At 50.0% G+C, this 14,835-nt stretch overlaps 1 protein-coding gene across 3 annotated transcripts in view; it reads right to left on the bottom strand.

Moving 5' to 3' along the window:
* Positions 1 to 1,044: 1,044 nt before the first annotated feature.
* LOC147648727 (uncharacterized) overlaps positions 1,045 to 14,835 on the bottom strand; it is a 53,315-nt gene continuing 39,524 nt past the window's right edge. Inside the window, exons 2-16 of one of the 3 annotated variants that reach the window (XM_086866504.1) lie at positions 14,200 to 14,307; positions 12,502 to 12,539; positions 11,927 to 12,058; positions 10,310 to 10,444; positions 9,696 to 10,037; positions 9,160 to 9,249; positions 8,586 to 8,760; positions 7,043 to 7,106; positions 6,298 to 6,346; positions 5,807 to 5,919; positions 5,097 to 5,214; positions 4,574 to 4,673; positions 3,919 to 4,115; positions 2,428 to 2,565; positions 1,045 to 1,311 (exon numbers count right to left, since the gene is read on the bottom strand). In XM_086866504.1, the coding sequence (XP_086722630.1) occupies positions 1,192 to 1,311; positions 2,428 to 2,565; positions 3,919 to 4,115; positions 4,574 to 4,673; positions 5,097 to 5,214; positions 5,807 to 5,919; positions 6,298 to 6,346; positions 7,043 to 7,106; positions 8,586 to 8,760; positions 9,160 to 9,249; positions 9,696 to 10,037; positions 10,310 to 10,444; positions 11,927 to 12,058; positions 12,502 to 12,539; positions 14,200 to 14,278 (1,890 nt within the window). In that variant the 5' untranslated portion in view covers positions 14,279 to 14,307 and the 3' untranslated portion in view covers positions 1,045 to 1,191. Of the gene's footprint in view, positions 1,312 to 2,427; positions 2,566 to 3,918; positions 4,116 to 4,573; positions 4,674 to 5,096; positions 5,215 to 5,806; positions 5,920 to 6,297; positions 6,347 to 7,042; positions 7,107 to 8,585; positions 8,761 to 9,159; positions 9,250 to 9,695; positions 10,038 to 10,309; positions 10,445 to 11,926; positions 12,059 to 12,501; positions 12,540 to 14,199; positions 14,701 to 14,835 lie in introns of those variants that run through there. The other 2 variants (XM_086866502.1, XM_086866503.1) reach the window with 2 other exon arrangements.

Genomic DNA, 14,835 nt, shown 5'->3' with positions numbered 1-14,835 from the left:
TTGCTGTGGCTCAGTGCAGAGCTCCAGGATTGCAGGCGCTTGGTCCCAGAGCTGTGTGAGGCACTGGCTCGTGCAGATGTGCCCTGACTTGCTGTCAGTGCCTCACGCTGGCCTCGGTTCCCCTGGCAGAGATGCCGTGCCTGAAGGACACTGCCCTGTGCTGGAGCCTGCGGAGCAGCCCGGCTCCCTCCCCCTGTGCCCAGAGTGCTGCACACACTGCTGACCATTGCCAGGAGTTCCAGGGCAGGCGGCAGAAGAGCAGCAATGGTCAGGCAGGGCAGCAGCCCTGGGCTGCTCTTTGCCTTTCTCTCCTCCTGTGCAGACTCCAGACAGCCCATGGCACCAGTGTGTGCTGTGCCCAGCACGGCGCCGCTTCCCCTCAGGAGCAGCCAGCTGCCAGCTTGGCTCTGAGAGCGGAGGATTTGCCTGGTGCCAGCAAGAGGCAGCCAGGGCCAGGCTGCTGCCTCTTGCAGCTCCAAGGGCCTCCTTCCAGCCTGCCTCTGCCGAGGCTCAGGCTTCTCCGGGCTCTGCCAGGGCTCTGCTGGGGCTCCAGCCTGGCCAAGGCCGGGCCTGCTCTCACCTCACAGGCGCTGACAGCTCTGCACCACAGGAGACCTTGCACAGCACCCTCACTGCTCTTTCTGCTTTCTCTCTTCAGCCAGACTCTCCTCCAGCCAAAGAGATTTCTCTTAGGGGTACAAATCCAAGTGGCAGGAACCCAAATACTCTCGAGTCACATCTGCACAGCCTGCATCTGCACAGGATGTTTGCGTTGCACCGCTCCTCCTTTGGTTTTTCCTGCAAATGCCATTGCTGTTTCTGCCTCAAATAGAAATGCCAGAGCTGGGCAAAACTTGTCCAGTTGGCCATATTCCAAAGGCAGTGTGGTCTGGAGAGGATGAATGAAGAGGAGCCTTCCCCACCTTGTAACCATACCAAAGAAGCCATCAATGTCACTTTCCACCTCTAAGAAAAAACTGACAATTCAGGAGGAAATGTTGAGCTTTCTCACAGGGTCAGAAGGAGAGAAATGTTCCAAAGGAGTTGAGATTTTAGAAATTTTATTTAAAATCCTACTCTACAATCCTACACTACAAACCTACACTACCGTCCTGCACTACAATCCTACTCTATAATCCTATTCTACAATCCTACTCTGCAGTCCTACTCTATAATCCTACTCTAAGTTTTTCATGGAGAAGACAGTTTATAAATTGATTGTTGCATTCCTGCCTCCTCCTTCCACTTCTTCACGGCAACGATGAGAGGTGCCAGGCTGGACCCAGGCATGGCCGATGTTATAAATTGATGCTGCAGAAAGGAAAAGAAAACAACAAGAAAGCATTATTTTCCAAGCTAAGAGCTTCAAAGGCAGAGGAATACTTTTTAAATGAAAAGGGGATTGAGTCAGAGTAGGTCAGGGGCATGGGGCAAGAGTGGCACAGGTTGCCCCAAGAGCTGGTAGGTGGCCCATCCCTGGAAATATCTGAGGTGTGAGTATCCTGATCTCTTGAAAGATGTCTCTGCTCATTGCAGGACACAGACTAGATGACCTTTCCATGTCCCTGTGTGTTAGTTTGAGATGAATTGACATTTAGGGAAAGAAGTAAGAAACCCCACACGGAAGTGATTTCTTTGAGAGAAGCTGCTGGGAGCTTCCTCTGTGCCTGAGACAGGCCAATGGCTGGCTAGTTCTGAGAACTGACAACATTTTGCACCATTTAGAAATGAGATGCGCCTCTGTGATGATGCACATTTTGAAAACCAGCAGCCCGGGCACTGGCCCTCTTTGCTTCCGGAGCCCGAAGGTAACGGAGCTCTGGTGAGGCTGGCCCTGCTCGCCCACGGCCTGTGCTCCTGGGGGAGGCCGGGCCAGAGCCCAGCGGCTCCCGGGCGGGGGATGGAGGCTGCGGGACCCCGGCCCCAGGCTGGGCCAGGCCACGGCTGCTGACATCTTGCCCACACTAAACCCTCTCCCCAGCGTGCAGTGACGGCTCCAGGCCGAGCCTCCCCTCCCAGCGGCTCCCGGGCAGAGAGAGGGGCCCAGCACAGCCTGAAATCCAACACCGTGACTGCCATGACCTGGGTGAGATTGAACCCTTTCACTGCACAGATGAGACCTTTCTTATTCTTGTGGGCCTGATAATAAAATTTGTTATTCCTTTGAAGTTTGAAGCCTGTTTTGCCCTTCTCCTAATCCATAGCTCCCAGCAAGAAATGAGTAAGTGCCCTGGTGATTTTAGCCAGCGCTAAAACCCAGCACTCCCTGCCAGCCCAGCCCAGTCTAGGATTCCTCCCCACTGTCAGCTGAACAGCACCAAGGTTGGAAGGGAGGAGGATGGGGGCTCATCTGATGCCTTGGATTTCAGTGGAGGAGGAGCCCATCCCTGGGACACTGTTTCACCTGCAGCCCTTTTGGCATTTTACCTGCAGCAGCTCCTTGGCAGACCAGCGCTGCGCCTCGCCTTTCTGCAGGCAGCAGCTCAGGAAGTCACGCAGCAAAGGCGAGAATTGCTCGGGCTGCCGCAGCTGTGGGCTCCCTTCTGTGGCTATGTGGAATTTAGCCTGGAGAAAAAGGAAACACAAGGCTCCACCTGCTTCTTTCCCATCTGGAACTGCTCTCCCAGAGCCCATTGTTCCAGCTCCACTCTGCAGTGGCAGTTTTTGCCCTGGCAGAGAGGCAGACATGACTTTCCTGTAGCATTTGGATGACGACTTTCCTGTATCATGAAAAAACCCAAGCCCCAAAGCCACAGCTTTGCCAACATCAGATCAGCAGATCTTGCCTTGGCAGCTGATTTCATTGCCTGCTCTAGTTAGTGGCAACTACATCAGCAAATACGTGTTTCCTTCTCGGAGGATTCCCAGCAGCTTGGCAGCCTTTTTGGAAGAGGGATTTTGCTATTCTAACTAACTCTACTATTTCCAAGGATTCTTATATGAAAAGAATCTCTGCAGTGCTTGTTGGTCCCTTAAGCACAGCTGCCATAAAGCAAAACTCATCCAGCTTTTTGTCCTGTTCTTGAAAATGATGGTAATTGGAAGAAAAGAAAGGAAATGCAGCAGGTGTTCCTCAGGGAAGGAAACAAACCTTTGGAATCTCATTTTCAACACAGACACATTAAGATGCCTCCACAAATGTATTGGGTTGAAAATGCCTGTTTGGGCACACAGGAGCCACCTGCAGCTCTGTCTCTCAGCACTCTGAAAATTTCAGGTTCCCTTATGTGGCAAAAGGAAAATATTCATGGTGAAATCAGAAGTGTCATCCCTGTGGTAAGCCTGTGCTCGTTGGATTCTCAAGTCAATGCATTAACGCTGTGCCCATCCCAGAAAGTGCCAGGAAACAAACAGGAGGTTTTGGCAGGCTCTCCCCGTCACCAGGCTCCAGCTTGGTGATATGGAGAAAGTGGCTTGGGTTAGGAAAGAAGGTGGTCACTGAGTGTCTCAGCAGCACTGCACAAGAAGCAGAAGAGACTCTGGCTTTACAGCCTCATCTCCAGGTTTCAGGCAAGTTTCCCTGTGAGAAGAATGAGGCTGCACCTCTTCTCTCAAAAGCACTATTTTTGAAACTTGGTTTGCTTGAGTTTCTTTGCTTCATTTCTGGAAAGATAACACCAGCTCTGAGATGCTTGTTTCCTATTCTTGGGGCCATCTACACAGCCAAAAGAGCTGGAACGACTTCTAAGGCAAAGCAAAATGCTGCCTGAGAATGGAGATGGTTTGGGCGAGGTAAGGCTTGAGTTCCCCCAGTGCTGCAACCAAAGCTCCAGCAGATGCTGATGTGCTGCAGGGCCATTTGTAGAAGGGGCCTTGGTGGAAGTACTTCCAGCAGATGGCCATGGGATTTTGTGCAGTGAGCAGAGAACACGGGACAGGTGAGAAAGACAGCGGGATCAGAGAGTATTTGCTCCTTACCGATTGAGCAGTGAAACTGTCATAAGGAGTTTTTTGTTCGGCCATTTCAATTGCCACAATTCCAAAAGACCACACGTCCACTTTGGGGCCATATGGTTGACGCTTCACCACTTCAGGTGCCATCCACCAAGGAGTCCCGGTCACCGAGCACCGCTGATTTTGCTCAGGGGTGAGCTGAGCAGAAAGGCCAAAATCAGCTGAGGAGAAAGCAAAATACTCTTTTAATTTTAATACTCTCAATTAGGAAACCAAGGCAAAGAATTCCCCAGTAGAAGGTTGAGAATGTGCAGTTGAATTTCCTGGACAACAATCCCTGCTCTGTTTCCTTGGGGCTTTAGCCAAGGCAATTGGCTACTTCAAACATCCCCCCATTTCTTACACTTCCTCCAGCAGTGCCTTTTGTTCCCCTGAAGGTTTAGATTGCAGCTCCCTCCCTCTGGAAGGAACACACACAGACACACACAGAGCAATAGCACTCTTGGCTGCTTGTGGTTCCTTGTCATAGCTGTGTGCACCCTGCAACTGTGCCTTCAGCCCACAGCAGGGGGGACCCCTGCACTGCCAGCAGCAGCATTTTTGGGGAGCTGGCAGTCACTGAAAGCAGCCCCACACCCCCCATTCCTGGAAGGCTGAAGCTGAGCAAGAATACACTGACCCAGCTTGACAGAGCCGTCGGTTCTGAGAAGGATGTTGTTGCTCTTGACATCTCGATGGATCACGTGGTTGGAGTGAAGAAAATCCAGTCCTTGCAGGCACTGAGAGAGAAAAGAGAACCAGGGGGGCAAAAAGTAGTGCTGTGAGTTCATCGCACAAGCAAGGAAACAGCTGTGGAAGGTTCCCTTTGCAGGGGAATGGGGAGGAATGGCAGAACACAGTGCCATTGAGAGCAAGAGCCTGCTGCTCCAACAGGAGCAGAGCAGCACCTTTCTCAGTGGAGAACTGCAAATGCCAATGCAAGAGACAGAGCTAGAATACAAGAGCAGGGGATAAGAGTACAGGAAGTGAGTCCAGTGAGTGTAGGGGCACTGGCAGACAGTTCCCTTGAGATGCTCTTGCTTGCCCATAGCCGAGCAGCAGCACAGAAACCAAGCTTGGCCCATGAAATCCCTCCTGTTCTGAGCCCCTGTTTCCCAGACAATGCAGCTCAAGGCCTTGGAAGCACAGATGGGATCCCTGACCTCCCGACTGACAGCTGCAATCTCTCCTTCAGACATTTGAATCTCATCGATGAGATCTCTCAGAGTGCCTCCGTCCATGTACTCCATCACCAGCCAGAGTTCCTCATGCACAAGGTAGCTGAAAAAAGGAAACAAGGCCATGCAGGTGAACATGCACGCCTAGGTTGGTTTTTTACTTGAGTCTTGTTTCTGGGTCCCTTGGAGACAAGGGCAGAAGAAAAGGAATAGACATTGCCTCTAGGCTGTGCAGTGTTTGCAGTCTGTGCTGTCTCAAGGAGAAAGGCAGTTTAGGAAGAGCCCAGATAAAAAACCTGTCACGCATGGCATTTCTGGAAATAAGCACCTAGTCTTCCTGGCATGCACAGCAATGGAAAAGAGGGGCAACAATGCAAGGGCAATCCTCTCTTGGATGGTTCATCAGCATTTAAGAAACTTGAAAAACTCAAGCCCAAAGAACTGTGGAGGCAATGAACTTAGAAGGTATTGAATTCTTAAGATAGGGCTGATGCAGGTTTTTGAACCATTTTCAGTCTGCATTTGCCAGGGTGGATTCATGCAGACAAAATGCAGTCTCTTCCCATCCATTGGAGATAAGTAGAGAAATAATCATTAACAGCTCTATTTCCTGCCACTGACCAAAGTGGGTTTTTAAGCTCTCATGCTTGTAGTATGTAAAGAAACATTCAAGGGATAGGACCGTGACCACTCACCTGGCTAAGTAATTCACGATCCTGGGACTCCTATTACTCTCCATGATCCTGATTTCATTCATGGTTAGTATCTTCCTACTCACTCCTTGCACATTTATTTTCTTGATGGCCACCTCAAATGACATTGAAAAGGAGTAATTTGAGAAAATTGGTAGCATGAGACCACAACACACATGGAACAAGTGATTGTGGAATGGCACAGCCAAGCTGTGCCAAAGTGCCTTGTGATTAGACCTCATCACTGGAGTAATTAGGAAGTGACATTCCAACAGCCCATTTCTCTGCTCCCTTGGGGGCCAGTTACAGGACATGTGGCCACTGGCGATTTGCCTTGTCCACAAAGCCTGTTCCAAGTGCAATTTGCAGGCTGGCTCCAGTCTGTGCTTCTTGTGCCTTTTCAGCACAGCTCTACTCAAAGCTCCAGCCACAGCTGTCAGCAGTGGGGAAAGGCCTGGAGAGCAGCAGAGGCTGCAGGGGCTGTTGACATTTACCTCTCCTCCTGTTGCAATGTCAAGTGCTCTGGAAACCTCTCCAAAACCCCTAGAAACAAAACAGCAGCAAAGAAAGGAGAAGCCATTTAGATCTTGCACTGAAAGCCAGTCCAGACAGGAAAGCTCTGCTGTAAATGCCTAAAAGCTGCAGGTTGCAGGAGGGGTCTGCCAGAAGGCAGATGATGCATTTTCCCCTCAAGTGCCTGGGCACTGGGCCTGTTCCTGAAGCCTTGGGCTTTAGTGCCTCAGCTCCAAAAGGCAGCTTATTCCTTCATCTCGGCTATCAGCTTCTAAACTGTGCAATTCTAATCCTGAGCATGGAGTACTTCCTTTAGCAAACTCTTGGAGAGAAATGTTCCTGAGAACTGTTATCTGACAGCTCTCATTGGGGGTAGGTTGTGCTTTCAGGCAAGCAAGATTCTTCTCCTTTCATTAGTGTGGCCAGATGATTTGGAGACATCCAAAAATGCGAAGGAAATGAATCCTGAGCTGTCCCACACTTGAGAGACAAGCAGATTTCCCAGGTTCTGTTCCTTGCTGCAGGCAAGACCTTGGCAGCATGGAGATGTCTTTGACAATGCCTTCTGAGCACACTTGACAAATTCTGGCCAGTACTGAGAGATGGGGCAGACTAAGCCCGCTGTCTAAACATGTGGACAACCTGTCTGACTTCCCACTTGATGGATATTCCACCAGTGAAACACCTGGCCCATGGCTGTGTAGAAGTGACTGTGGTTGGACTCACCCGCTGCCAAGACTTTCCAGTTCGATGTATTTTGTGATGGGATTTTCCTTGTTCACCATTCTCCCTGAGGGAAACAAAATGCAAGATGCTGACTTTCAGGCAGAGATCCCAACTTGCAGGAGATGCCAAAGGCAGCCCCGCTGTCTGGGGCTCTGAACCCTCTGTGGTCAGCTGGGCAGCAAGCACAGCAGCAACAAGACAGGCAGTTGTGCAGTACAAATGGGCAGCAGAGAGACTGATTTTGTCCAGTCCTTGGAAGGAAATGAAGCGCAGAGAGCACAGCAGGGCACAGCACAAGGCTGGCAAAGGCCAAGCATGAGCACTGACAAGCAATGGCAAGAAGACACAGTCAGCCTGAGCCCCTGACAAGCTGTGGCCCCCGTTCAGGACACAACAGCATTGCCTTGGAGATCAGACACAGCCAGGTGCAGATCAAGGCCCTTTTGTGTCCCAGCAGGTGAAGGTAGACACCAAATCAGCTGGGATCTTTTCTCAGCCCCACCAGGTCTTTTCTGAGAGCACAGCACTGGCAGCTGTTATGGGCAAGAAGCAGATTAAATGGGTTGTGCTGCAGAATCACAAAGGGCTTGATGTGTTTTCCCAGAGACTGATCTGAGCAGGGCTTGGGCCAATAGGTAGGATTCTAAGAGTCATGGGAATGGCTGGGAATCAGGGATGAAAAAGTGCCATGGATCTGAGGAATACACAGCACAGGGGCTGCAGGCTCGCTCCTGAGAAATGCCTGCAGTGCTGTTTTATCTGATCACACCATGTGGATGTGTCTCTTGGACACATCTTTAGAAAAATAAAACTGGGATATTAATTACAGATTGTTATACAAATATCTGTTTCTTCATTGTGGGCCCAATGAAAACATCTATTGCTCTCTGTTTCTGCTGTCACCTGATGTTCTTTCAAACGAGTCCTCACTGACAAAAATACAGCATCCTCACAAAAACCTTGTAGATGTAGTAGAGGCAATAAAAACAGTCCTAAAAATGACAGCAGTAAGACACATGGGGCAGAACAGCTCTTTCAGGATGGAGAAAAAACAAACTCTACCAAAAAACACCAAATCTGAAACCAAAAAGGATAAAAACTGAAAACTAAAAACGGAACCACAACAAAAAGACAAAACCACAAAACCAATCAATATCTCTGAAGTCTTTTGGTTCTGACGACTGGTGGGAAGTCTGGAGTCTAAGGAGAATTTAGGAATCAAATATTCTGTTCAGTTTGGCCACTAGCACACAGAACTTGCATAGATCATTTGCTGGGCCACAGCCTCCTGCTGATCCAAGAACAATTCCTGCTTCTGCCTTTAGTGGCAAGGGAATGCCAGGCAAAGCCGAGCCAGTCCAAGCTGCCCTCAGAGGCAGCAGGAACAGCCAGAGCGCTCTCTCGCTGCCTCAGAGCACAGCAGTTCCTGTGGGGAGTCCTAAATGTCTCTGGGACACCAAAGTGAGGAGGATCATTTGCTACAGCTCTGCTGGCACGTGCACACAATACACTGTCCCTCAGACAAGAAATACACCAGACGTACTCAGTTGCTCCACGAAGTCTCCCTGGCTCTCCTGGAGCTGAGCAGCAGATGTGTCACTGCTGGACATGGACAAACTGCCCTGGCTCCACTGCTCAGCTTGGGCAACAAAGGCTCCTTTAGATGCTGCTGCTGCTGCTGCTGCTGCAGCAGATTGAATGGAAGAGCCTGTGTAGATCTGCGAGAAGAAAGGAGTTTGTGTCAGGAAGCTGGCTGGCAGAGATTACCCCGAGTTCCCTTTTCAAATGCAAGCCCTTAGGAAGTTGCTGTTAGCCACATGCAAAGCTCATCAACTGGATTTTTTGGATGCCCACTTCTGGAACCAAATGGTCAAAACCCAAGGTTGGTTTTAATGAAGTTGATGGCCAGTTTCATATTCCATTTTCCTGGATTTTCTGAAGGATGACTGCAACAACGACCATTGCACTTCCTCCCACGGATCCCTTTCCCCCTCCAAGGGCTGCAGACACATTTGCAGCTCCTTGTTCTAATGTTGGAGCTCCTCCCCCTCAGTCCTCTTTTCCTGCACCATCTTCAGAAGGTGCTCAGCCTGCAGCACTTGTGCTTGGGACAGTACCTGTGCCTGCCGCCGACCTTGGGGCTCTTCATCAGCAGGCATTTGCTGGAAGCCTTCGCAGGCTGCCAGGTGAGATATCAACACGTCCACCTCAAGTCAAAGAGAACAAAGCAGTCAGAGACCACAGCTTGTCCCTGTGTGCCACGGCTCATTGACTGTGAGCAAAGGGAAAGAGCAGGACAGCAGCAGATTCACCAAGGGATACAGACAGCTTGCAGCTTGTATTCCAAATCTGTCTGGGGGACTGTGTTCACTTGCAAAAAGCCCTGAAGAAACAAGGAGAGCAGGAGCAGGCCAGCAGGAATCCCTTGAGATGAGTGCTGGCAAAAGGGGCAAATGACTGGTGCCACTGTCCAGGGCAGCAGCTGAGATTGAGCACAGCAGGAAATGTCCTTCCAAGCAGCTGGGATAGACACTACAGCAGGATGGCACTGAGAGGCATCAGCCCAGCCCCCTGCTGCTCTGCAGAGGAAAGGCAAGAAGGGCAGAAAGCACCAGACTGCAGTGACTGCTGTGCCTATCGCTCTTTCACTCACTCGATTTTCTAGAGCCTCTTGCTGCTGAGCGAGGAGATGGAATTTCTCTTGGATGATTCTTCTTTCTTCCTCCAGCCTCTCCTCCCTTGCCCTGATCCTAGCCTCAGTTTCCTGCAGCTCTGCCAGAAGCTCCTCCTCGGAGGCCTGTGAAGAATGACAGAGAGGAATGTCCATGAGTGGAGTGTCTGCCACTCTGTCACTCACCTGGTTTTCTTGATTTCCTCTCTGCCAGGGGAGATTCATCTCCTCTTGGATGCTTCTGTCTTCCTCAGGCCTCCTCTTCACTGCCATGATGGCCCTCGGAGCTTCGGGCAGCTCTGCCTGGGGCTCTGCCTCGATGTTCTGTACACACAAATGGAGAGCAAGTGCCTGGGAGCTGCCTTCAGGCTCAGCTTCTTCCTCAGTTTCAGCCTCAAAATCACACTCATTCAGTCACTTCTTTCTGCTTCCCTACCCACCTCTGCTTCCACTGTAACCTCCTGTCCCGCTGCTGATCTCTGCAGAGGCTCTTTGCTTTCAGGGCCTCTGGCACTCGTGGCCTGCTCAGTCCCAAGAGCTGCGTTTTATGCCCCTCTTCCTGCCCTTCACTCTGTCCCCTGCTGAGTCAGGCTTACCTGGCCATTCTCCAGTGGCTCTTCCACCTGCTGCCCCAGCTGCTCTTCCTGCTCTTGGGCTGGGAACAGCTCTCCCTCAGGCTGGCACGGCCGTCCTGATAAAACAATCTGCTCCTGCTCTTTCTCTAGGAGGACCTGCAGAGAAAGCAAGAGAAGATGGGCTTCAACTTCTCATCCAACATTTGTGGGCCAAGACTCAAAGACTGATGGGCTCCCACGTTCCCAAAGCTCTGTGCTGCTGCTCTCCTGCCTTGTTCTCTGCCCGTGGGGAAGCACAGATTCCAAAGTGACCCTGGCAGTGCAATCAGGGCCCATCTGGCACTGAATCTCCAACAGACTCTTGGGCAGCTGACAGGAAATGTGGGGCATTTCTCAAGGGCCTCCCTCCCCTTCTGCTGTGTCCTGCTTGTCTCTCCCTAGTGACTGACAGCCAGCCCTGTCCCACAGCTCCATCCTGGCTCTGCAGGGGCTTCCTGGGTGAGCTCAGCCCTTGGGAGAGACACTGCTGGAGTTCATGTTCTTTTCAGGCCTGCACTGCCACTCCTGCCCCTCTGACATCTACACTCTTGTTAGAAATCCTGCTCATTCAGGAGACAAGGATGTGTGCAATTGGATCCTCTGCTGCAGGTCAGAGAGCCTCTATGGCCACCTCAGGATATGGAAGAGGACCAAGGTGTTTCTCCTCCCTCTTTTGTCAGCTGAGAATTCTGAGTGGCACTGACAGAGATCCTCAAAAGGCCCCACCAACAAATTAATTGACACACCCCTAGGGATGCCAATGAAGGAAGCCATGGGTCATGTAATGCATGTATGACCAAAGTTACCAAAAACCACCTAAACCATGGAATTGTCCCACCTCACTAGGACAGGCAGAAATTTATAGGTTAAACAGGGAGTGTCAGGACAGAAGAGGCAGGAGGAGGAAAACAGCTCTGAGGAGAAAAAACAACCATCTCTAAAGGGGTTCTTAGCAACACAAGACAGCACTCAAGGACTTGCAGCTTTGCCCCCACACTAGGCTCCAATGCAGTTTCCAAAGCTGCAGACTTCACCACAAAACGTATCAAGAGAAACTTGCCACTTGTGGATTTTGCCTCAGAAGAAGGGTTCAGAACTACACAGTTTGTTTCTTTGGCCACACAGGACAAGAATGGTCGGCCACAGCTTCATGGACAACACAATCATCTCCCTGCAGCTTATCAAAAGCCAAAAGACAGGTGGCCTAAAAGACTCTGCAGAAGTGAAGAATTACTGCAGAAAACTGCAGAACACTTCTCCAGGTCATCCTGAGGTTTCCAAAAAGGGAAAGCAAACAAAGCAAGCCCTGTGAGCCCCAGAAATGCCGTGTGAGACCTTGGCCATGGCTTGGCAGAAGCCAAGAGACAGAGCTTCCCTGAGCCAAGCAGCCAGCTGCTCACCCGCAGGCAGCAGCGCTTTGGGGCCTCAGCACGACGGCTCAAAGCCCAATTTCCAGCTGCCACGGGATGGGGGAATGGCTGGGTGCTGGCAGGACTCCAGCACTCAGCATCCTCAGCCAGCAACAGCAAGTGCTGGCTGCTCAGAAACTTGCAGCTCTGCCTTGCACTAAAGACAGCAGCACCCAGCACTGGCACTTACTGTCTGGGCATGGTCAGGCTGGGCTGTGACCACAGCTGGAGGCTCGTGCTCCTTTTGCTCATTTTGCTCCTCTTTGGCCTCTTCTCCAGGAGCAGAGGGAGCCACAGCAGAGTCTGCTCTTGCTTCTGGGCTCTGTGGACAGATGGTGGAGTTAGGGACAGGCAGCTCCCTATCATTTAGAACCTTATTTCTCTTCAGCTCGATTTCTACAACCAGCTCTACCAAGCACAAATCATCAGCTTTGATAGCAATGGGATTCTAAGTCTCTCCAACTAAATCAAAATGGGTTAATTCAGCCAGGCTGCAAATAGCTCTGAATTAGAGAGTTCACCCTGGCTACTATCAGCAAGCAACGTTCTCTCTGCAAATCTGAGCTTTGAGTTCTTTTAAAGCTCTGCAATGGAAAATTAGGAAATAGCCAACAATGCCTTTGCTATTGCTGTTGTAAACATGGAAATGGATCTTCTTTCAGCCCACCCAGCTGGCCCTCTGCACTCTACTGCCACAGGCCAAGCTCACAGTTCCCTGCACAATTCTGAAACACCAGGAGCATCAAATGTTCCTTTCTGACTCACCTCAGGATCGGCACCTCTGAACACACGGCTCAGATGACCTGCAGTGGGCAAGGAAAATGAACCAAATTCTTTGAGAAAACTGGAGAGAACCGTGGCCTATTTAGAACAGCATCTGAGAAATCTCCCAGTCTGCATTTTCAAAGGTGTCCTGCTTGACTGGTGTGGTTTAAAGCAGCAACTAAAAAATCACTAGGAAACTTACTTATTTCTTGCTGTGAGGTATGGATTAGAACAAGAGCAAAACAGGCTTAAAACTTAAATGGAATAAAGTAAGTTTATTGACAAAAACTACAAGAATAAGAAACCAGAATAAAACTTCCAGAACAACCCTTTTCTCCCCCACTACCCAACCATTCCCTTGTTTACATGACAACATAGAGACAAAAAACTTTGGAACTTTGGTGTTTACAACAGTCCCAATTCCTGCTAGAGTCTTTTCATCAGTCTTTGTAGAGAAACAGAAGTCTTCTTCTGCTATCTATGGAGTTTTTCACAAGAAAACGATTTTTCTTCATAGCTTTCCATTTCTCTGGTTCCAGCTGCCCAGAAATCTGCCATCAGTTGTCTCCTCCCATTTCCCATCACTCTGAGGTGTGTTATGGGTCATGAGTCCAGGGATGTCATTTTTATGAATGAGTTATTCAAAGGCAAAAGTTCTCTTTATCTGTTTTTCTGAGCCCCCCTGGAAACAGAAGTTTTCTTTTTTGCTTCTTAAAAGCCACAAATCTTCAACTCTTACTTCTCCCCCTCTGTTCCAGCATCTCACAGTGTCACAACTACTTCATCATTTGCTCAAAATCCACACTTGGAAACACTCCATTCCTCCCAATATACTCTGTCATGAATTAAAGGAGGTTTTTTCAGAACACTACTGCCCATGCCCATAGCTTTAACAGAAAAATATTTCAGCTTATTAAAGCATCTCCTTATTTCTCTTCCCCCTCTCAAGTTAATTTTTTTCTTCACTTTCTTGGATGGGTTGATGGTTGATCACTCCCTCTCCCTCACTCTGGAAAAAAAGGATTAATCTGCAAGTCTCATGCAGGTGGTAAAAGAGTTAAAATCTTGCTAAAGCTGCAGATGTTGATGGTGTCAGGTTTCAGTTCAGTGGCAGAAACTGCAAACCAAGTCAGGCCGGCCGGCTCCGTTTCTCCCCCCACCCCGCCCTCTGCAGCCTTGTCCGGCCTGGAGGGGGGGAGGAGGCAGAGACAGAGCCCTGTGACCTCATCAGAAGCCAGAAACCAAAGAGAGCAAGAAATTCCCGGCCTCACACCTTCAGGTGGTGTTCACAGGTTGATCTCACTTCTCAATAGTTAAAACCGCTGCCAATTCTCACCCATGGCCAGGAATTAGTCAGGAGAAAAAACTCCCATCAGCCTCCAGCAATTTCAACTTCCCGAGCTCTCAGAGCTATCTTAAAAGTAAAGTCACCCCAAGAGATTGAGCCAGCAAAGTGAGGAAATGCCAGACTCTGCTGCCACAGGCTCTCCCGTGGAGGGAACAGAAGCCCTGCAAATGCTGCCCGCAGCCCCCTGGCTACAGACACCCTGTGTTTTGCTGAAGGTGTTGACAGGAGCTTTACCAAACCAGGGGCATCCTCATGGTCTTTGTGTTTCAATAGCAACCCGGTCACTAAGAAAGAGCAGGGAGACCTACAAAAGCCAGCTCAGGTTCCAGCCAGGGAAAACCTCTACTTACGTGCCAGGTTGGTCAGGAAATAGCCGGAGTAGCCGATGACATAAATGGTGCAAACGGCAACAGCGAGCTGCTCCATCATTGTAGCACTGCTGTGCCAGTTTGCACACTCTGCTCCACCACAAAAACAAACACGGCTCCTGTCAGTGTGCAGCTGCCCACTGACAAACGCCTCAAGCAGGAGGATGCTCCTGCACTGAGCAAGCCCAAGAGCTGCTCTGACCCTGAGGCCTTCCGTGCACCAAGGCAACCTTGGGATGTCACCACGACAAGGTGGCATCCATGCCCTGACATCACAAAGCCAATGCTCTGCGCTGCTCTGGGAACTGATGCAGAGCAACCCAACCTTCCCTACAGCAAACACAAAATTGCCTGGCAGGTTCTCCTCTGTCACAAAGGGTCACAAATCCTTTGGTGGGCTGTGGGAAATGGAAAGACAGAAACTTCCACAGATACTGAAGGGTTTGATTTACAGCCTTGGAAGGAGCTTGGGTTCATGCAATGCTAAAGGTTCACAGACGTTGAGTCGAGAATTCATAATCTTATGTTCCTATAGCTGTAAGTAAGAATATGCCAGAAGTAAATAAGAAACAGTATTGAGTGAGATGATGGAGAGTTTTCAACTGTAATTGTGTGATT

This window comes from Cyanistes caeruleus, chromosome 31, assembly GCF_971803275.1.
Source record: "Cyanistes caeruleus chromosome 31, bCyaCae1.hap1.1, whole genome shotgun sequence".
In the NCBI taxonomy this organism is placed as follows: Eukaryota; Metazoa; Chordata; class Aves; order Passeriformes; family Paridae; genus Cyanistes; species Cyanistes caeruleus.
The sequence above is the reverse complement of the archived record's forward strand: the minus strand, read 5'-3'. Positions and strand labels throughout refer to the sequence as shown.